Source organism: Argopecten irradians, chromosome 16 (genome assembly GCF_041381155.1).
Source record: "Argopecten irradians isolate NY chromosome 16, Ai_NY, whole genome shotgun sequence".
Lineage (NCBI taxonomy): Eukaryota > Metazoa > Mollusca > Bivalvia > Pectinida > Pectinidae > Argopecten > Argopecten irradians.
This window is the reverse complement of record NC_091149.1, coordinates 21699513-21724777: the sequence shown is the minus strand read 5'-3', so window position 1 is coordinate 21724777 and position 25265 is coordinate 21699513. Positions and strand designations below refer to the sequence as shown.

At 33.0% G+C, this 25265-nt stretch overlaps 1 protein-coding gene across 3 annotated transcripts; it reads right to left on the bottom strand.

Moving 5' to 3' along the window:
* Nucleotides 1-46: 46 nt before the first annotated feature.
* LOC138309988 (uncharacterized) lies at nucleotides 47-25052 on the bottom strand. 3 transcript variants are annotated; one of them, XM_069251137.1, is made up of 10 exons: nucleotides 24939-25052; nucleotides 22447-22638; nucleotides 21897-22147; nucleotides 14106-14271; nucleotides 12402-12612; nucleotides 9930-10046; nucleotides 9247-9380; nucleotides 4542-4646; nucleotides 4027-4176; nucleotides 47-1804 (listed from the first exon to the last, which is right to left on the bottom strand). In XM_069251137.1, exons 2-10 carry the CDS (start codon nucleotides 22636-22638, stop codon nucleotides 1586-1588), a joined length of 1545 nt encoding a protein of 514 aa, XP_069107238.1. In that variant the 5' UTR covers nucleotides 24939-25052; the 3' UTR covers nucleotides 47-1585. The 3 variants fall into 3 exon arrangements, with proteins under 3 accessions (XP_069107238.1, XP_069107239.1, XP_069107240.1); XM_069251138.1 differs by having other exon boundaries at nucleotides 9930-10043; XM_069251139.1 differs by having other exon boundaries at nucleotides 22555-22638.
* Nucleotides 25053-25265: the final 213 nt, after the last annotated feature.

The following is a 25265-nucleotide window of genomic DNA, read 5'->3' as shown; positions in this document are numbered from 1 at the left end:
AACTAATGGTATTCTCTGTTCTTGAAATAGAAGACAAGTTTAATGATCGGACGTATACAAAGTTTATTGAGTACCCTTTTGTGGAAAATAAAGCTTAAATAATCACATGCATAGATTATCTAACATCAATTCTACAATTTTTAATTAGTACTATAACGTCAAAATAATTATTATACTGTAATATGACAATCAATGAGAACACACAAGACTTTGTTGTTGATAAATTCTAAGCCGTGATATAAATTAGTTTAGTACCAACTATATAATACCGGTATATATATATTAAAGATGCTCCATCGGCAATATAGCATAAACGATACCCATCATTTGAACAATAACTGATTTTCATGTCTAATTAACACATAAATACATAATGTTTTATTTTAGTTTTAGTAAATACATTATCAATACTTTATTCCATATATAGTATAGTGCCCTGAATGTTTTTTTCAGGACGCAATTAATAATTTTGAATATTTTTTTTTATATCGAAGCGAAATAAGAAGCTCAAAGTTTTCAATGATGGTAATGGTGTAAAGTAAGTAACTTTTGCAACTGAAGAACAATACTAATTCGTCTGCTCTTGTTTTCGTTGTAGAAAAATACCATTTGTTAGCGAAGGGGCATCTTTCGTTATTAAATCATTTTATATAAAACTATAGGAAATATTGTCAATGATTTCCGGTTTCATGAATCTAATTGTACAAAGTATACTTTCATTTTAAAGGAAATATTGTATTTTTTAATCTAAGATAAATCTTTTTGGAATGCTGAAACAAACAAAAATCAATAAATGTAATGATTTAAACAATAACAAAAACAACAGAGATATCGGTTGACGCATAGAAACATTACGCATCAATTTACATGCTGAAATACCTGGCAAATATCTAAAAAGACATTGCAATATAACACATATATACAAGGCAATTATAATCTTCAAAACTACAGTAAACTAAAATATGGCATTTCAATCAACAAATATAAACAATTCTAAAATCTGTTTTGATTAAATTATTTTCCTCATCTAATTACCCTTAGATTGATAGAATCTGTGATGTTGTTGTGGCGGCGTGGGAGCTCAGTTGAATGCAATACTAATCACTTAATATGTTTTTAAAACGATGTCATAATCGGAAAATCGTGATAAAGCCTTCAGGAAGTATATAACAGAGGACATATAATAAACGCATACATTCTACTAAACCTATGTAAAGCAACTAAACTCACATAAGCATTAAATCATTTGAACATACTTAGACCTGTAGGGATTTGACAGCGTCTTTGAATATTAATTTTATTTTTTCATTTTTCATTCTATGATAATAGACTCAAGCGTGATTATTGTGACGATGAATACACACTACACCTATTTGTACATAGCCGGACAACCCGCGGGTAAACTGCCAATGCGGACTATCAAGGATTTATTTGTTTACAAAATCTTTCTATTTTTATTCAAGGAGTTTGGTGGCGGGATACCCCAGTACGTGTAATGTATTGGAAATCACAGTACTCTTAAATATATTGCTGCAAACGTTTACTATAAAGAACCATTATTCCAATGACAGGCGGTAGGTAACTATTACTGTACTGCATTACATTGGCCACCATATAACATTGCTACCCAGACAACAGTCGCCAGACATTCTCGGGACTTCGGGAAGCTGACAACGGAAGAGCCTTTTATACCAATATCCAAACTTTTGAGAAGATTCATGGCGTCAGGACAGCTTAAAACAGCATCACTGCCACGCACTTCTACATCACCACCAGGATATTTTAGAAGTAGCACATCTCTCAACTGAAAAATGCATTTTTAATACTTAATTTTCAACAAATATAACAAGAAAATAGTTTGGTGTTGGAAATCTTTTTCAGACAATTAAATGCAATGTTCGTCTAGATAACAAAAATCGCGCAATTAGATATATGTACAATAGATAAAGGTGCTAGGTTGACGGGTATTATCGTGAAACAATATCATCAAATCGCTAGTATAGTACGTTAAGACATCAATCCTGTTGTGTTCCTTATTTGTTAGTATACGGTAATTTGACTTTCTAGAAAAAATCTATATGTTCTTTATTTGCTAATATACGGTATTTTGACTTTCTAGAATAACATCGATCAGAATTTGTTCTTTATTTGTTAATAAACGGTAATTTGACTTTCTAAAATAACATCTATATGTTCTTTATTTGTTAATATACGGTAATTTGACTTTCTAGAATAACATCTATCAGAATGTTCTTTATTTGTTAATATACGGTAATTTGACTTTCTAGAATAACATCTATATGTTCTTTATTTGTTAATATACGGTAATTTGACTTTCTAGAATAACATCTATCAGAATCTGTTTTTTTTTGTTAATAAACGGTAATTTGACTTTCTAGAATAACATTTATCTAGAATAGCAATTGTTCTTTATTTGTTAGTATACGGTAATTTGACTTTCTAGAATAGCATCTATATGTTCTTTATTTGTGAATATACGGTAATTTGATTTTCTAGAATAGCATTTATCTGTTTTTTATTTGTTAATATACGGTAATTTGACTTTCTAGAATAACATCTATCAGAATCTGTTCTTTACTTGTTAATAAACGGTAATTTGACTTTCTAAAATAACATCTATATGTTCTTTATTTGTTAATATACGGTAATTTGATTTTCTAGAATAACATCTATATGTTCTTTATTTGTTAATATACGGTAATTTGACTTTCTAGAATAACATCTATCAGAATCTGTTCTTTATTTGTTAATATACGGTAATTTGACTTTCTAGAATAACATCTATATGTTCTTTATTTGTTAATATACGGTAATTTGACTTTCTAGAATAACATCTATATGTTCTTTATTTGTTAATATACGGTAATTTGACTTTCTAGAATAACATCTATATGTTCTTTATTTGTTAATATACGGTAATTTGACTTTCTAGAATAACATCTATCAGAATCTGTTCTTTATTTGTTAATATACGGTAATTTGACTTTCTAGAATAACATCTATATGTTCTTTATTTGTTAATATACGGTAATTTGACTTTCTAGAATAACATCGATCAGAATTTGTTCTTTATTTGTTTATATACGGTAATTTGACTTTCTAGAATAACATCTATATGTTCTTTATTTGTTAATATACGGTAATTTGACTTTCTAGAATAACATTTATATGTTCTTTACTGTTAATATCCGGTAATTTGACTTTCTAGAATAACATCTATTAGAATTTGTTCTTTATTTGTTAATATACGGTCATTTGACTTTCTAGAATAACATCTATATGTTCTTTATTTGTTAATATACGGTGAGATGACTTTCTAGAATAACATTTATCTGTTCTTTATTTGTTACTATACGGTAATTTGACTTTCTAGAATAACATCTAACACCACCTAAACTGAAAAATCCTGATATTCGTGAAAATAAATTGTCACGATTTAACAACAATTGTTTATACAAACTATAATGCGAAATTAAATTTTATCATGCATAAAAACATTGAAATAAGTCGCCATGAAAATCAGTCGTTCCACAATAATATTAGCCAAATTATTTTCGCGACGAAGTCATTTTGCGATTTTACGCATATAACGTCTTTTTCACGACGTTATTGTTTCGCGATCGAGACTTTTGAGGTTCTACTTCATCTGCATCTAAAACAATTTGTGGCCAGTTATTTTCGAGATTGGTTTCTTAGGTTCTATTTCATCTGTAACTGAAAAAATTTCGTGGCCATTTATTTTCGAGATTGGTTTCTTAGGTTCTACTTCATCTGCATCTGAAAAATTTCGTGGCCATTTATTTTCGAGATTGGTTTCTTAGGTTCTACTTCATCTGCATCTGAAACATTTCGCGGCCAGTTATTTTCGAATTTGGTTTCTAAGGTTCTACTTCATCTGCATCTGAAACATTTTGCAGCCAGTTATTTTCGAGATTGGTTTCTAATCACTGGGAAATACGCGAAAATCAATTCTTACGCGAAAAAAAGAAGGTTTAAAGTACTAACCAAGGGAAACAAGTTGACTGTGGATGCCTTCAGGTACTTGAGCATATCCCCTGGGGTTTCGAACAGAAGAACAGATAAGTAGTATGACGCTTTCAATGTTTCTGGTGGAGCCACCATCACAGTCTTCTTCAGTGTAAGTGTGCCTGGTTTCTGTAAGCATCGATATAAATACAATAGACATTAGTAAGTCTTTATTTATTGGATGATTCTGAAGACCTAAGCAATTAATTATAATATGCATTTCCCTTTTTTTCTAGTTTCTGAGTACATTCATGCATTTTAAAGGAGAAGGTAAATAAGATAGAAATTCGCGGAAAAAATGTTCTCGAATTTGTCAATTTGAAACAGAAGTAAGCTATATACATGTATGTCATACTTGTCGTTTCCCCCATTTTATTCGCTAATAGAGAGATATATCTCTGTACTTAAAGCATTCATACATCGTGGATACTCATACTTCACTTTCATTTTTTATTTCAATACAGGAAAGAAACTAACAATACACATGCGCATACCTGGGATTCAAACCCTGCAAACAGCAAAATATTCCGGCAGTTCGTGGACACGGAGTTGTCATCTGGTATATCAAGGTCCTCGTACGTATGCTCTTGTTTTTCAAACTGTAGAATATTTTATGATTTATCACATGCATTTTATATGTTGCCAGTTGCAACTGTTTAAAATTTTGCAAGTAAATTTAACTCTGATAAATTTCTATTCAAATTGAAATGTAACAATAAATGAATTAACAAAAATATCAACCAGTAGCTTGTTATGTTTTCATCTTTAATATCAACAGAAAATACTTGTTGACATCAGATACGGCAGAGTGAAAGTAAAGCAAAACTCTGTAACCAAATAAAGAATTTATCACAGAATAGTAAACCGTGGAAATAAAAAACAGCATTTCAATCGAATCCGGCATCAACTACTCATATTAACGTTAACTTTAACTTACCATGGTGCATCAGCATTTACTTGCTATACTACACAATATTTTTACTTACCACGCTACATAGTTAATTACACCAACCATGGTACGTAATTAGTTTACTTATATTTTACTTACCACACGCTACATACGTTTTTTACTTACCATACCACGTACGTATTTCACTTACTACCTCCTTGAATCTTTTACTTACCATGGGGCATCAGTCTTTTACCTACCACGCGACATAAGTCTTTTACTTACCACGCGACATAAGTCTTTTACTTACCACGCGACATAAGTCTTTTACTTACCACGTGACATAAGTCTTTTACTTACCACGCGACATAAGTCTTTTACTAACCACACGACATAAGTATTTTACTAACCACGCGACATAAGTTTTTTTTACTAACCACGCGACATAAATCTTCTACTTAAAACCTGACATAAGTTTTTACTTACCACGCGACATAAGTCTTTTAATTACCACGCGACATCAGTCTTTTACTTACCACGCGACATAAGTCTTTTACTAACCACACGACATAAGTCTTTTACTAACCACGCGACATCAGTCTTTTACTTACCACGCGACATAAGTTTTTTACCATGCGACATAAGTCTTTTACTTACCACGCGACATAAGTCTTTTATTAACCACACGACATAAGTCTTTTACTTACCACGCGACATAAGTCTTTTACTTACCACGCGACATAAGTCTTTTATTAACCACACGACATAAGACTTTTACTTACCACGCGACATAAGTCTTTTACTTACCACGCGATATAAGTTTTTTACTAACCACACGACATAAGTCTTTTACTAACCACGCGACATCAGTCTTTTACTTACCACGCGACATAAGTTTTTTACCACGCGACATAAGTCTTTTACTAACCACACGACATAAGTCTTTTACTTACCACGCGACATAAGTTTTTTACTAACCACACGACATAAGTCTTTTACTAACCACGCGACATCAGTCTTTTACTTACCACGCGACATAAGTTTTTTACCACGCGACATAAGTCTTTTACTAACCACACGACATAAGTCTTTTACTTACCACGCGACATAAGTTTTTTACTAACCACACGACATAAGTCTTTTACTAACCACGCGACATCAGTCTTTTACTTACCACGCGACATAAGTTTTTTACCACGCGACATAAGTCTTTTACTAACCACACGACATAAGTCTTTTACTAACCACGCGACATCAGTCTTTTACTTACCACGCGACATAAGTTTTTTACCATGCGACATAAGTCTTTTACTTACCACGCGACATAAGTCTTTTATTAACCACACGACATAAGTCTTTTACTTACCACGCGACATCAGTCTTTTACTTACCACGCGACATAAGTCTTTTACTTACCACGCGACATAAGTCTTTTTATTAACCACACGACATAAGACTTTTACTTACCACGCGACATAAGTCTTTTACTTACCACGCGACATAAGTTTTTTACTAACCACACGACATAAGTCTTTTACTAACCACGCGACATCAGTCTTTTACTTACCACGCGACATAAGTTTTTTACCACGCGACATAAGTCTTTTACTAACCACACGACATAAGTCTTTTACTTACCACGCGACATAAGTTTTTTACTAACCACACGACATAAGTCTTTTACTAACCACGCGACATCAGTCTTTTACTTACCACGCGACATAAGTTTTTTACCACGCGACATAAGTCTTTTACTAACCACACGACATAAGTCTTTTACTAACCACGCGACATCAGTCTTTTACTTACCACGCGACATAAGTTTTTTACCACGCGACATAAGTCTTTTACTTACCACGCGACATAAGTCTTTTATTAACCACATGACATAAGTCTTTTACTTACCACGCGACATCAGTCTTTTACTTACCACGCGACATTAGTCTTTTACTTACCACGCGACATAAGTCTTTTACATACCACACGACATAAGTCTTTTACTTACCACGCGACATAAGTCTTTTACTTACCACGCGACATAAGTCTTTTACTAACCACACGACATAAGTCTTTTACTAACCACGCGACATCAGTCTTTTACTTACCACGCGACATAAGTTTTTTACCATGCGACATAAGTCTTTTACTTACCACGCGACATAAGTCTTTTATTAACCACACGACATAAGTCTTTTACTTACCACGCGACATCAGTCTTTTACTTACCACGCGACATAAGTCTTTTACTTACCACGCGACATAAGTCTTTTATTAACCACACGACATAAGACTTTTACTTACCACGCGACATAAGTCTTTTACTTACCACGCGACATAAGTTTTTTACTAACCACACGACATAAGTCTTTTACTAACCACGCGACATCAGTCTTTTACTTACCACGCGACATAAGTTTTTTACCACGCGACATAAGTCTTTTACTAACCACACGACATAAGTCTTTTACTTACCACGCGACATAAGTTTTTTACTAACCACACGACATAAGTCTTTTACTAACCACGCGACATCAGTCTTTTACTTACCACGCGACATAAGTTTTTTACCACGCGACATAAGTCTTTTACTAACCACACGACATAAGTCTTTTACTAACCACGCGACATCAGTCTTTTACTTACCACGCGACATAAGTTTTTTACCACGCGACATAAGTCTTTTACTTACCACGCGACATAAGTCTTTTATTAACCACATGACATAAGTCTTTTACTTACCACGCGACATCAGTCTTTTACTTACCACGCGACATAAGTCTTTTACTTACCACGCGACATAAGTCTTTTACTTACCACACAACATAAGTCTTTTACTAACCACGCGACATCAGTCTTTTACTTACCACGCGACATAAGTTTTTTTTACCACGCGACATAAGTCTTTTACTTACCACGCGACATAAGTCTTTTATTAACCACACGACATAAGTCTTTTACTAACCATGCGACATAAGTCTTTTATTAACCACACGACATAAGTCTTTTACTTACCACGCGACATAAGTCTTTTACTTACCACGCGACATAAGTCTTTTATTAACCACACGACATAAGTCTTTTACTTACCACACGACATTAGTCTTTTACTTACCACGCGACATAAGTATTTTTACTTACCACTCGACATAAGTCTTTTACTTACCACATGACATAAGTTTTTTTACTTACCACGCGACATAAGTCTTTTACTAACCACGCGACATAAGTGTTTTACTTACCAAGCGACATCAGTCTTTTCCTTACCACGCGACATAAGTTTTTTACCACGCCACATACGTTTTTTTACTTACCACACGATATAAGTTTTTTACCTACCAAGCGACGTAAGTCTTTTATTAACCACATGACATAAGTCTTTTACTTACCACGCGACATAAGTCTTTTACTTACCACGCGACATAAGTCTTTTACTTACCACGCGACATAAGTCTTTTACTTACCACACAACATAAGTCTTTTACTAACCACGCGACATGAGTCTTTTACTTACCACGCGACATAAGTTTTTTTACCACGCGACATAAGTCTTTTACTTACCACGCGACATAAGTATTTTATTAACCACACGACATAAGTCTTTTACTAACCATGCGACATAAGTCTTTTATTAACCACACGACATAAGTCTTTTACTTACCACGCGACATAAGTCTTTTACTTACCACGCGACATAAGTCTTTTATTAACCACACGACATAAGTCTTTTACTTACCACACGACATTAGTCTTTTACTTACCACGCGACATAAGTTTTTTTACTTACCACTCGACATAAGTCTTTTACTTACCACATGACATAAGTTTTTTTACTTACCACGCGACATAAGTCTTTTACTAACCACGCGACATAAGTGTTTTACTTACCAAGCGACATCAGTCTTTTTCTTACCACGCGACATAAGTTTTTTACCACGCCACATACGTTTTTTTACTTACCACACGATATAAGTTTTTTACCTACCAAGCCACGTAAGTCTTTTACTTACCAAGCGACCTAAGTCTTTTATTTACCACGCGACATAAGTTTTTTAATTACCACGCGACATAAGTTTTTTAATTACCACGCGACATCTGTCTTTTACTTACCACACGACATAAGTTTTTTTTTACTTACCACACGACATAAGTCTTTTACCTACCACGCGACATAAGTCTTTTACTTACCACGCGACATAAGTCTTTTACTTACCACGCGACATAAGTCTTTTACTTACCACGCGACATAAGTCTTTTACTTACCACGCGACATAAGTCTTTTACTTACCACGCGACATAAGTCTTTTACTTACCATGCGACATAAGTACTGTATCTCGTCGCTGTTGAGACACCTAAATGCGTTAGCAATATCTTCATTACGGACTATGTGGCCAAGCAATTTTTCTATTGCCCGATAACTCGACTGAAGTGTAGGATTTGAATTGTCTAAAACAAAAGAATTCTTTCAAGTACATGTATATTTATGTGTTATATTTTACAATGATGTTGTAAATGTCATCATATCCCTATATATCGTATTCATTTTAGCATGTGTTCCCCATTCAGCCATCATAATGTTTCTAAGTTATTTTGATGACATGCTACACCCGGATCACACTAATGATCGTGATATCTTAACAGTTTCTTTATATTAGACTCCAAAATGCTTGGTGAAACTCATTATACAAGGTTAAATTGCAACTCGGACAAACGTAGACTCATTTTCAATCAAATTTAAAATTAAGTTTGGATGTATTTGCAAAAGAACTACGTGATACATATTTGCTTTGAAAACCAAACTCATCTTTGTTTTAAATTTTACAGCTTTTATCTTCCAAAAGGGAAACCTGACATAATTAAACTTATGCAAGATAAAAATAGGTGAAAACAACAGAAAATGAAATGTTTGCTTATCGTCGAAGGCATTCAACACAAAACCAAGATAAAATATCAATTTTCACTGAATTCTTTGTCTTGAGTAATACATGCATATACTACTTGTACTGCTGAATTGTCCAGCGGCCCCATCACTAACGATGCTGCTCATTCCTCCTTGAGGGATATCAGCCATTTGTGGACCCAAGACCGATGGTTTATTGGGTTCAGCGTCTGCTGTTTATGGCAGAAGAGAAAATTAAGGACTTAGTTATGAGACACTCCACAACAACTTTACTGGATGCGCTTAATATATTGTATGGATATAAAGAATTACTGTAAACTAATGTTCGTTCGCGCGTGATTTACCTAGGCGAATTTCGCGATCCATGTAAATTCGCGAAATTTTCTCTCCGCGAATTAATGTATACATCAACTATACTGATAGACAATTGAATTTATTGTTCTTTAATTGATGATTATTAATCTTCGAGAGCTTATTTTGAAATGACAATCACTTAACCGTGCCGTGAACGATCGTTGATTTACAGTATTAGATTGTTTTAAATTTACTCCAATCGGATGCTTTACACATTTTACAAAAATGACGTGGAATTAAATCTCTTCATCTTCTGAACTACTATTATGTTCGCCCCATAGCCACCTACGTTTGGTTCACACTGTTGTCAAATATGAGGCATGATATGCAATTAATGTTAGAGTTAGCATTACGGATATAACATGTCAGTCTAGTGTAAAGCGAAGTCATGCACACAGGTTTACATATGTTCCTTTGTAGTCAATTGGAGTTCAAAATTAGCGTAATCGCAATGTCGTATGAATACAATCCCAGGTCAGACCGTACTTCTTCTACTGCACGCTTCGATAAGTTGTTGCGTCATATGCTAATCTAAGTTATTACTTAATTTACATCTTTCCACTACATAGTTTTGCTTTGATTGAGGCTTAATGTTTAACAAAAAGATGGAACTTTAGGCGGCACACACAATATCATTCTCGTTAGTATCGAAAGAAATGAACAGCAAATTTTACAATTAAGCTTTGGTGTCACTATTTTTTTTTTAATTTCATCGCGGTTTGGATTTTAATTTTGGTTTGCAAACAGTGTGAATCCGCGTATAATTAAAGGGATTATTTTTCGAATTCAATACCCAACGTCAATATTACTATTGTGACGTCACAAAAACATCTGGTTTCATCGCCATTCTCGGATTTTTGTTCTCATTTAAGCATTGAAGTCACTATTTTTTTAATAATTTCATCGGGGTATCAAAGCAATTTTGTTTGCAAACTGTGTGAATCCGCGTAGCGGATTCTCACAATGTTTGCAAACGAAATTTAATTTGGTTAATTTTCCATACTACTTGATAAAATGAAATACGTTTACACGTACGATCCCGTTGATTTTTCCAAGAGATTATTTTTGCCGAATCAATACGCAACGTAAATGTTTCTATTGTGACGTCACGATAACGTCGGATTTCCGCGCCATTCCTGGATTTTTTCATCGTGGAATGCAAAGAATGATTAGGCCAATCAGAAAGCAAGAAATAAAGAAAAATTAATTATAGTGGTATGGAAAAAAAGAATCGGCCAATCAGAAAGCTAGTTTTAGTATGAAAACAAAGAAAAAAATTATTGAAATGTAAACAAAGTTTACTTGTCATAGGTTGACAGATTTCAAAAAAGAAATAGGAAGAGTTGATATTAGATCCAGATCAAGTGGGTATTTGACATCAAAATAGAGTATGTGTTCAAGCATTATTACGGTTATAAACAACAAAGCGAATCGCTGGTCGGGACTACAACCGGGAGATTTCCCCAATAATATTGGGGGAATTCCATAGTTTACACCAGTACAGTCACTCGACTTACCCCAATATACGGGACATCTGAATATAGTTTTCGGATCTATATCGCGTTTGTACACCGACACATCCATGACATACAGTCAGCAGCTCATGTGTGTTTCAAACTATGTTATCAACGACCATACCATGAATATCCCACACTATCTTTCCTCAGTTAAACATCAAATATGACTCGCTCCACTTCGGACCGCATCACTACTCTGACAACGATACATCTACGTAGTCGTTTCGCCTAGGTTATCCCTAATTTGTTCGAAATAAACATTATTGATATATGATCAGATTTTGATGTTGACAATTCCTATTTTTGATTATTGTTATATTTCTAATTTAACGGCAGCTATAACTTTCTATAAGCGGAACTATATATCCTGTCATCCTGACTATCGTAGTTACTCAACTTGGCAAGCAAAGAATTTTTCCACAGTTATTGATGGATTTTGAAATAATATAATCATTTGTTAAGAGTTGTTATACTCTGCGATACAATTCTTTTAGCGTTGTTCCTGCCAGACATTTTTCGCTAAAATGTTTGTGTGAATATAGTATACATTTACATATTGCAAATACATACTAGAGACAATTATTCAACAATAAACTTCAGTTTAGATATTGTTTAAATGTTAGATTATGAACACAAACAATAACTGAGCAATTGCATTGGTAAATGTATTCAACCAATTATAACAAAAATGCATACCACAAAGCGCAATTCTGCAACGTCGTGCATTATTGAGTACTGGCAATGTATCTTTTAGAAATCCCTTCGATGATTTTGTTGCTGTCATTTTCCCATCTCCAGACACCTCCAATGGTAACGTTTTGTAAAGAACTGGACCAATGACACACGCATGTTTTTCTTCCGAAGTTTCGTGACCCAATCGAATCGTTGGTGTAATTGGCATATAAGTCTGTTGCAAAAGAAAATAAAATTAAATATTGTTAAGGGAGAAAAAAAGGTACTCCATTATAATAGGTTTGATTTAGCAGTAATGTTATCGCGAATTAATGTCATGAGGGCAACTTCGAAGTCGTGATGGCCTGTTAAAGCTGACAATGCATTTGCGCGTTGACATACTGGAAGAGAGGGAACAAAAATGGAAGGTCCTACTCTTTTTAACTTTAACTACACTGTAGCACTGTCAACTTTAACCAATTAGTACGGAGAATTAATTCCATGTTTCTATGCTGAGATTTCTATAGTCCACTTAACCTGTATTCGAGGCATGTGTCTGGCAATGTTTTTTTCAAATTAGTTTGCTCAGCAAAATACGTGAATTAAAATCGCGCAAAGTAATAATTACCTGTATATGGTTACCAATGCAACCAAATGAAGGTTAAAAGTCAACTAAATGAATGTATGGGGCACACTCATTCATCACCAATTTCAACAAAACGCCACAGTAATGTTGATGCAATGAGTAAATAACGCATTAGTCTTTGGAATCTTGGTCAAGTGATGTAACATATGATACCTATTATTACACATATCCTATGGTTAATGATGGTTCTCTTGGAAGCATAGCAGAGGCCTCTGATTGGTCTAAATGTAACAATCCCTTTTTAAGCTGCAAATTTATGTACATGTATGAAGGTTTTAATAAGATGACAAATACAATGAAACAGTTTTGACATGAGATGTTCATTGGTTACTATGGTTACCGAATGGAACTGCAAAATGAATATAATATATACATTACTAATTACACATAAATACATATGAAATATTAAGTTTTGCTTTCGTTATCTTAGCATTCAATATACAGTAATAGGGTATAATGGCATTGATTTTTTTCACAATGCAATTTATTATTTCAAATACTTTTATACAGAAGTAAAATATGAAGCTCAAACTTTTCAATAGTGGCAATAGTGTAAAGTAAATAACTTTTATTACCGAAGAAAAGAACTAATTCATCTGTTTTTGATATATACCAATTCATATTCGTCGGCGCTGTAGCATCTTTATAACCTGATAAAAATACAGATACTTATTACTACATTGTACCTCCGTTCCATAGAGGATCTGATAACATCCCATAAGGGGTCATGTTCGGATGACCTTTATGACACATGTACTTCAGATCAATTGCAATTTCAACACCTTCATTAAAAAACGACATTTCGTCCCAGTTTACATATACATTTATCTTTGTTGTCCAGAATGAGCGAGGGACCTAAGTAAACAAGAAATATTCTTGCAGCTCTTTCAAACTTTCCAGTCCCCTGAAATTCTGCAAGCGGCAATGTGATTGGCATATTTGAAAGGTCACTAAAACGTGACCCTTAAGTGGATGTTGTTAGATCATTTACCAAACGGAATGATAATAAGGATTTGTATTTAAATCAGATTCATTTACTGGATGACTACCTTGCATTAATTTCAACAAATGTTAGTTTATACCGGATAATATTTGATGCTTCCTTCCACTTTCCGCCGTTTGGTAGAAGTAGCCAACCCGTCAGTTTCATCTGTTGGTTGTATGGCTTCACACAGTTCGTTGACAATGCATGGGATAACATTTTCTCTTTTCATGTCCTTTATATAATCGGATTCCATGTTCAGGGACCTTATCAAGACAAAGAGGAGACATTTTAACTTTGTCACATATGTTCCCGCTATATATACATTTTTTTACTTATCGCACCTCGACAGAAATGTCCCCAAATGATTGGCGGAGAGCCGTCACGTGGTGAACCCCTTACACTTGATAGGGGGGTCAGTAAATTTCATTATGGTGCAATATGGCGGCTCTCGCCATCACTTCAAAATTTAAACACATTCTCTTCCAGTAAATATACCATTTTATTACAGTAGAAATGCATTTTTAATGCGAGTCGCTTCCCCTACGCCAGTGTGAAAGTTGATGACGTTGTAAAAGTCAAACAATTCAAGCGTTTTCTCGACTGTGATTATAAACAAATAGAGGGATTCGTACAGTACAGGTCAATCCTCACTCTACAATCAATTTATCGGCATAACTTTTGAGTGATTATCTCAGCGAGAACGCAGAGATGATCAAGGAGATTGCGCTTCAAATGTTGGATGGATGTTTGTGTCACTTTTGTTTGTGGCGCTTTCAATATACAGCAAGTCTGGTGTCATATTGAGGAAGGCCTACTGTGCACTTGGAATGTGGACATTATTGTTAATTTATGAATTATTCAGTATTATTCTGCAGGTTTCTTATACAGTACATTTGCAGATTCCGAAAAGAAATACATAAATAAATATGTAAAGACATGACCTAGTAAACTAATAATCAAAGTACTGAAAGTACTAAATGGCTCGGTCTCAATGATTGGATATATTTCTAAAGTCAACATTTTTTTGGACAATAAGAAATAAAGTTTGCTAGTGTTCCTTCCAGTTTGGACTTTTGAGGATTCCTTGGACACCAAGGTGTTAAATAAGAAAACATATACTAAACTCTTAGGAGCCCATTCTAATATTTCCTATGGTGTTATATGCCAAATGACTTTATAGCATCTTTAACCTTTTCCTTGTTAATTTGATGTCAATTAAAATATCCATTCTGAATTGCTATTCTCATTAAGTTCCTGGGACCAAAGTATCAGTTAACAAGTATTGTTTTGCAGCAGAGACAGACAAGAGGCATATTTTTCTATGCCAAAATGTCTTAAATATAGAATATGTCAGTCCTCAAGAAGACTTATCAATATAGTCATACCATTTCTGCATAAACTGGTCAATTGGTCTACTTTTAACAAGTTTTTGTAATTAGTCTTTTGTAAAACAGCAAGTTGATTGATATATCCAAACATGATTTAAACTAGCTCTGATAAAATATCTTAAACATCTTACAGCCATTTAAACAAGAGCTGTCGGAGAACAGCAAAGCTCGCCTATTCAGAAGAAGTTGTTGTTCAAGTATTTACTATTTAAACATGGAAATATGACAAATTAACAGACTAAAAAAAAACTAAAGGGCCCCAAATTGGTTGTATTATCACGTTCAGCATCCATACACATTAGGAAAATAAAATCATAAACATTTATGATGACTTAAGCTTAAACAATAGACAAAATAGAAACTTGCTCAAAAATTTTAACGTGAAATATGACAAATTAACAGACTCAAAAAAAACCTAAAGGGCCCAAAATTGGTTGTATTATCACGTTCAGCATCCATACACATTTGGAAAATAAAATCAGAAACATTTATGATGACTTAAGCTTAAACAATTGACGAAACAGAAGCTTGCTCAAAAACTTTAACGTGAAATGGGACGCCAACGCCGACGCCGACGCCGTGGTGACAACATTAGCTCCCCCTATTCTTCGAATAGGCGAGCTAAAAACGTCTGGTCTATTTTCATGTTAAGTATACATTATGCCAAAAAGTAATCATTCTACATTTTATTCCAATATCAATTGGGTATCTTGTTAGCTCGCCATAAACCATGAATTGTTTTATACACTTTTTTAACTTGAGGAAATTACAAATGATTTTTTCTACAATATTTGTATTTTCAAATCCCCATACTTCTGATGAGCATAATAAAACTGGCATTACAAGTGACTAAAATATTTTCAGTTTAAAATCAACAGGAAGGGATACATTCCTTTGTTTCTTAAAAATAGTAGACACTGATTTAATTGTTTGTTCAGCAGTTTTTTCCTTTTCTTTAAAAACGCTACCATTAATGTTAAAAAATATACATAGATATGTATACCCTTCTTATCAAAATAATTCTATATCCCATAACGTAAACTGGTGTTGTTGGGCCAATTTACGTTTTGAGAATATTACAACTTTTATCTTTCTGATATATTAGATTATAATTTCCATGTAATGCAATAATGTAATGCAATATTATTCAAATCCGTTTAACATTTGTTGTAGAACAGTGTCATCGCCATATAAAATGATAAAAGTTTGGGATATATTTCATTATTATCTGTAAATAATTTGTCAATAGTTGTCAGACAATTAACATTCTTTTTCCGCCAGATAAGATTCCAAGTCATCAAGGTATATTGAAAATAGGAAAGGAGATATAAATAAGGTACCATACTGTGCATGTATATGTTCAATGTAAATTAACAATGTAAGCTGATCTTGCAGAATTGCCTTACAGCGTTATAATAAATGCAGTTGTCTCATTGCATTGGATATAATTGATTTAAGGCAGTTCATGTGGCGACCGAAAAAGGTAAAATCACCATTTTCAGAGTGATCAGAGAAGATTGATAGTCAAGGAGGGAAAACATAAGACAACCTGTGTTATGCAAATTAATATCTAATTTATTTTGAATAAAGTATGCCGAAGATGATGATTAGTGTATTATTAACAATAATCTTAATATGTTTTCTAAAAATATTAACAACTAATGTCATATTGTGTTATAAATTTAATGTTTTATTTATTCTTTTTATTTCAAGCATGTAGATGTCATAGAAAATAAACCAAATACCAAGTATATGCATATTAAAGTAAAATTCACAAATCACAACACTAATGTGTATTGTATATATGGAATGAAGATGATGATGGTAATTATTTGGATCAAAAATGTTTACAACATTAAATGTATTATATATATGGAATTTGAATATGATGATAGTAATCATTTTCATATCAAAAACTATTACAGTATTAAGCTACCACAGTTGAAAATGATTTCTTTCATTTTGTTCCCACATTTTTTCTCCTGGACTGGTTCCAATTGAAATGATACTTGCATGTAGACATTCTGTAAAACATAAGAAAACAATAAATGTATTAACAGAGTAATTACCGAAAAGGCTAATATCATATAATTAAACTTTTTTTTATAAATAACAATACCAGTTTAGAGTAAATATTATTGAAATTTATTTTCTGTTGTTCTTTAGTCCTCCTGTTCTTTGGAGTTTTGTCCTTCATAAATTGATTGTAATACAGCAGTTGTCATATAATGTATCTGATAATGTGCACACAGAAGTATAAGTATATGCATATGCATGTGTGCATGGGCACGGTGATAAGTTTATTTTGCCGAGTAAAAAGTTCAAAGAACTAGTATTGTTCATACTCAAAGATGTAATCGCACTAAAAACAGTGATCGTGTAGGCTTTTGTGTGATTGCATTTGTAAGGGGTGTATCTCTGAACTCCAACATTTTGGATTTAGCTGTAGGGTAGTTTGTTGTGACAGTGGTTATAGTCTTATTCCTAAAGGCAGACCCAATGCCACAGGTAAATTTACATGTAAAAGTTACCTAAGTTGATACTTATCTAAGTGTATATTGATTAATTTTCATTTCAATAAGTGTTCATATTTAATATCAGATACATATATACATAATATATGTTTCTGTTAATATCTATGAAAATATAACAATAGAATCTATGAATGAAATTAAATTAAATTCACAATGATTTTATTTCAAGAATTTTAAAGATTTCCTTGATATATCTAAAATCTCTGGTATAAATCTCATTAGATTTTCAATAGATTGATACTAAAATCAAGCAAAATTCTTTGAAACTTATTTCACATGGAAGTAACTTTACCATTCAGTAATATCAAAGAAAAAATCCAAAAAGGAATTATCCAGTTTCAACTTAGTGTAACACTAATTTGATTAAAAGTTTGAAATAATATAAGCCTTTTGCCTGTTGAAAAGTGATATATTTCCACAAGGTCTTCCATACATGTCTGTTAAGTGACCTTAAATACATATATAGTACATGTACATGTAACATCTGCGTTAATAACCTACCAAAGAGTAAGTGAATTTATGTCAAATATGATTTCCAAATTTTACTTGTACTTGACTGACCTTTTTAAGTTAACAGAACATACAATATATTTTGAAAGTTGCATTAGGATGCATCATTTATCATAATTATATAATTTTCCTGCTTTCTTATCCTAAGATGGTATTTCTAGATCAGCGTGATGTTACATTATAATGTAAATGTACATGTACATTTGTATATCATTATAGCAAAAGAGCACCCAATAATTAAACTGTTGTCCGTTAACAGTGCAGTAAAGTTATATATTTTTGTGCATGTTAGAAATAACATATAAATTTCTTTCCTATGGTTGAATTTCGGTCAAACATTGTTACTAGATACAAATTGGTATATGTACTACAATCTTTAAACAGAAAAAATTAGAAAACTGTTAATTTGGTATTCTGAGTATAAAACTTTGCAACATTTTGAGAATTACAAGACCTTCAACATATGGACTTGAAATAATTTTGCCAGTATTGCAACATTAACATCTATAATGTGTATTAAAATGAATATGGTTAAGACCCTTAGTAACAGTCTTCAATCTCATTTCATTTAGTATTTTTACATTATTAAGTGACTTCTAAAAATATTTTGTATCAAAAATACATATAGAGCATTAAACCCCAATGATATATTATTACCAATGTTTATAAAACATCATAATGTGTGTTTGTGTCGGCTTCAATAGATTACCAACTTAAACTATAATCAACAGTTCAAAATTTCCGACAATATTAATTTAAACTTTTGTGATATTGTTTTTCTCCACTCATTTTCTAACCAAATACTTCACGGTGTACGTCTATGCAATAAGAGAAATCATGCGCAACTATGCACGGTCACAAGAAATGAAAGTTTGCTAAGAATGTAGCCCTACTGGAACTCCTATGTCAAAACAGAATACTGTTACATTAGAATATACACTGATCAAGAAACCTGTTTTTCTGATAAAATTGAGATATGATTTGTAAAAAATATTTCACCTGGAACTCAAAATGCATCGTTCTTAATAATCCACATGTAGCTCCATATCAATTCTTAGCATATTAAAGCACTGATTATCTTTGATTAATAATTTACGTTGTATATAATACGGAATATATTGAAGGAATTTTTATCCAAAACCCACCAATGTTACCTATGATACAGATTGAAATACAGGTAAATCTCAAGTGACTTTACAGGTGAAAATAAAGACAGCTTATATGAAACAGTATATAATTGCCTTCCTATTGTTTCCTAAAACAACACCTACCTGTTGTTGATAAATATGTTGGCGTTAAGAGAACACCCCTTTGTAAGACTGTGCCAGGTGGTAGAGATTAGTTCCGCTCGAGTGATCACACAATGCAAGTGAGAATCGGGAGTATGTTTATGTAAGTTTTAATTACTAATCTCTGATGATTGTTGATAAAATATAACTCAGGATAGTTGCTAAACATTTAAACCGTTTTCTCCACGTTTGTTGTAGATTGAAACAGCTTTTTAAGTGCCGTTCTACGGAAGAATTATGAAAAAGAAATCGGCATTTTCATCGATCTACAAATGAAGTAGTCCAAAAAAATCTCACTTCGAGTTATACGAACATTTTATGTATGATTTTTGTCATTCGGACCAAAAATACTTCGTTAATTACGTAGTTTACTGAATACGTTATATACATGTATATTATCAGAACGTCAAGCTCCTGTAGGCCTACATGTGATGAAAGTGGCTAAAATGTTTTTAGTGACAACCTCTACACGTGCTTTAATATGTATATATAATCTAATAATGTATACATGTGCTTATAAAATTATCGATAATTATGGATGTGGTAAATATTCATACCTTATTAACTGCCGTAAGTTGGAAGATTACGCCAGCTTGGACATTTAGAAAATGTTCATCGTCTCTCACGCGCTATTTGATCAGTTTACAAAGTTTATCCTAAATTTTCTTAGAGTTGTCTTTCTTCCATTGTGGATTTACACGTACAAGTGGCATAACGCAGCCGTGATAAACAAATCTCCATTTCGTCCTGAGATTTATTTGCTCCCGAACTAATATGATTCAAATTACAAAAATAATTATTGTAAAAATTTTGATGTTTGAGGTGAAACATTGATTTCATCTTTTCCGTTGCGGGATAATTGTCACTAGTAGGGACAAAACGCGTGGGGCGAAGCGAAGCATTTTCGGGACGAAACGTCTTCATGCATTGTTAACAACATTTTCGGGACGGAAAGTCTAGATACATTGTAAACAATTCAAGTGGATAGTGTATATGGTAAGGATATGAAAGCAGTTATCTACTTCTCCTATTTCAACATTACAGATACGCTTATTTCAGTAACTTTCATATTCAAAATTTGCTATTTAAAATTCCCGGTAAAATCAAAGTTGTTGAATACACTGCCGTTAGGAGCGCTAGTATCTGCGAGCAAGTTCTAAGCCAATCATATTGAGGAAATTGACTGAAAGAGAATTTTGCAACCACGATCACAATGGCGAGGTGATCCTCGCCAAAAAAGCGTCGTCTGTTTGTATCCTTCGCCAGCATGATTCAAGTTTGATTTCAGATTGTTGATAAAAACAAATATAGGAAACAAAGACCTAATGAAACAAATTAATGGTCCTCGATGCGATAAATTCGTTATATACTCAGTTACTGATCATGACCCCTATAAAGACATAGAGTTTCAGTATGAAGTATAGGAGGCTCGGGGTATACCCTTGCCCCATACAAATCTTACTGACCCTCTATGCCTTTATATGGGGTCATAAGTAATATGCGATATAAGTAATAATGTAATTTTACGCGAGGGAAAATTTATACTTATTTAACTAAGTGGGATATTTTGCGAATTTACAATTTGTTACTAAAACGCAACAAGAACTAAGAAATCGTGAAATCAATGTTTTCAGAATCACAGAATTATAAATTAAAAAGAACCTAATAGCGGTGATAAATACCTGTATCAAGGATTTCAGCAAACTATTAATAAAGCATCTATTTATGTAAATTCGGAACTTTTCTTTTTTAACTTTTCTTATTTGTTTTTCACACAAAGATTGAATGGTGGGAAAACCCGACTTCATCGTGACGTCACAATAAAAACATTGACGTTGCGTATTGATTTGGAAAAATAATCCGTTGAAAAACCTATGGAATCGCACATTAAAACATAATTCATTTAATCAAATAGTCTCAAAAATTAACTATAAGTATGGATGTCACTATATTTGCTTTAAATTCATCGTTCTATGGAAAAAATTGTTTGCAATCTTTTGAGATAATCCGCTACGCGGATTCACATAGTTTGCACAGTATGGAAACTTTTTTTCACATCCCAAAATTATCATCATCGCCTTGGGTGACAGTGACATTCTCACTGGGCTGGCATCAGCATTTTGTCACCTGGACGATGCAGGTAGTATTTAAATATTAATACACTTACCATATTTTAAGCTGCTTTTCTAGACTATCTCGTTTAATGTATGAATAATTTAAATTTCTAGCTGGTACTTCTGTCCTGGTACCACTGGTGTAATTGCCTCCCATGGACAGTAGTTGTACCTCCTCTCCAGCTGCAATTGTTGGACGTAGGTCACGATCAGTTGTTACAATGTTTTTTGGTAATGTTTTTTTCACTGATATATCTTGTAATGAAAATGTTTGGCCTCTACGTTCTTTAAGAAAGTCTTTCAGCTGAAAGAAAGTCAATGTTGGGATATACTTTCAATAATCATTGATACGGGTATGTTCAATATATATAATTTCAATTAGCATTACAAATAACTTTGTTATGGCCTCAAGTCATTTATACAGATTATATGTATTTGTATATTAATGACACATTTTATTTCTTCAACTTTACGGAGAGTTTGACATTTTACAGTAACAAAATGTATATTTGGTTATTATCATCCTCGAAACTTACTCCAATATATGATAGATTACCCATAGTATGGTGCCTGGCTTTAACGTGGAAAATATTAACATCTTACATTTTCATTATCGGGGTGATAACTGTATTTCTCAAACAAGGGCACCAGCCTTATAAAAAAGTTCCGCTGTCGTTTCTGGACGAAGTTTCCAAGTCTCACACTACATACATTTAATGGGACCTTCTTCCATTCAGCATTGGTCGATTCATCAGTTGCGAGAATGATGTCTGCTAACTCATTAGGGGTAGCCATCTGTGGTATATTCAAAATGTTGTAGAATTGTCTGCCCTTGCAAGTAGATACCGACTAATGAATATCGTTTTTTGTTTTTGTTTCAAAAACCATATAACATGCAACAAGGTCGATGTCATTGGGAGTTAAATTGGCTTGTCACAACAAATTTATTCTCCCATTAAGGACTTACTACCTTTCCTTTACAGACCCACTATATTTCCTTAACAAAAAATGAAAGTTGATTAAATATAATGCTAACATAAGACAATGGCCTTAACGGTGACCTGACTATTGGCACAATACACCTTATACAGTGGTGGCAGAACAACGGCGGATCACTACAACGGAATGAAATAGATACCATAGAGTTATGTTACAACTTGTAGATAGGCCTATGATTTGATAACACTATGAGTTCTATATATAGTAGTAGATTGATATATACATTTATCACTTAACTGGTCCGTCCAGCCATATCATAAATATCGTAACACGCATGTGTAATAACTCTAGTATGACCTCACATGTAGTTTTGACGTCACAATATATATAGACGTCGCATGATTGTTTCAGTAGACGGAAACGTCATATCCGAGCTGGATTTCTACTGTTTTATATAGAGACGATATTTAAACTTTTGCTTATATTTCTATTAATAAATAAGTTATGTGATAAATATAATCTTACACTCGTGACTATGTGATATGAAATTTATCAAACTCGTTAAATAATTTGATATGCAACTCGCCTAAAGGCTCGTGGCATGTCAAATTATTGAACTCGTTTGATAAATCTCATATCACATAGTCACTCAGGTAAGATCCTCTATTTCTCTTAAACTTTTTATCATTTTATCACTGCATTCAAACATTAATGGTACTCGTTTCCAATGTCAGTAAATCACAGATTATACATGTAAGTTCTATTTACTTCAGGTTTCACAGTCCATCTTCCATTTTCTATAACATAAGTGCATGTTCGAAGTTCTGAATAGTATGGTTAGTTGCCTATCTGCTGGCTTGACGTTCTCAAGATATTTTCTTTCAAATTCAAACTTACTTTCAAAAAAATAGAATACGTACGACATCCTGTTGATTTCTCCATGTCATTAAACCATTTTTGTACAAATTCATTTTGCAGTCTTTGTTTTACGGTAGATTTTAATGTTATGGAATAAAGTTTCAAAGGCAACAATATAAATATACATATTATTTTCGGTATAAGTTCGGTACTGTTACTCCAATATCACATAACTGATAACCGTCCACATTTTATTTTTACTCAAAAACTGTGCCGTGTTTGCATCGTTATAGCAGAAGTTTGAAATAAAACCACGGATTCTAGATATATTCATGCTAAATTTTGGGATTTTACTCGTAAAAAGATAGTGTTACATTATACTGTTTATTAATTACACTGAAATTTACACCATATGCTATCTAAATCTCAGTCCAGACTGATCCGAACATCATTTTGATATCGCTATCAAATTGGACTGATTATCTAATCTAAAGTATAGATATATACTTGTTTGAATTTTTGAAGTGGTGTAAATGGAATGTTTTTAAACTAAAAATATCTACATCATAAAGCTAGAATAACCATTTACTCGAAAAACTCAATTTGTAGATCTAACGTATACGTATATATGTGTGGCTTACCTTGTGTAGCCGCGTACTACTCTGCCTTCACAAGACCACATGACCGTAGTCGACACTACCCGTATATACGTAAATCACGACCAAACCAACCGATAGCGCTAAAAGCTAGGCGATTCGTTGGGTGGCACTTAATTTTTCATTCACCCAAAGCAATATCCTGTCGTATTATCAAAAAAATTTTGGCTGCACAAATCCTTTAAAGTAACAGCCTGATAAACACACAGGGACAATTTGTTACAAGGGAATATGAGTGCTTTTGACCTAGATTTTACTGGACAGGCAAAACGACATCGGTGATATCTGACTGCATTTTCCACGTTCATAGTGAAATAAATGTATGTTAATATATTATGTCGTGTTTGAAGTTGTGTTTTCCATGTCGAAAATTTATTTAAGAATATATTGTTGTTAAATATGTACATATTTATCAATGTTTGACGGAATACGGGCGACTTTTGTAGAGGCAGGTGTACCTCTTCCAAGCGAGCCGTTGGTTCCCTTGTCCTCTAGTATATAGTACACATGTTTACACAACAGACTTTCTCACAACCTACGTTACAAGTCCCTGTGGATAAACACCTATGATGTAACACGTTAGTCAAATAGTGTGCACAATTGTGATTATCTGAAAGTACTAGATTTACAAAGCGTACTTACCTTTCCTATCAAGTGATACGAACCCGTCTAACGACTGTTAGATTATGTCAACTGATGCATCTATAATGAGCATTTGCTATTTCTCGGAACCGTTCTGTTTCCACGAAAAACTACAGCGTGACCTAATTTCAAAAATCTTCTCAATTTTACTTCCGGATTCAAAGTTTGAATTTACAATGTATATTGTTTTAATACAATGTAATATAAATAAGTATTTAAAATTATGTCATTTTTATAATTTACTGTATATGTTACTAATACTGTATACGTAATCCGTAAAAGTATAAACAAAAAATCATACATTATAAATTACCACTATACGTGGTA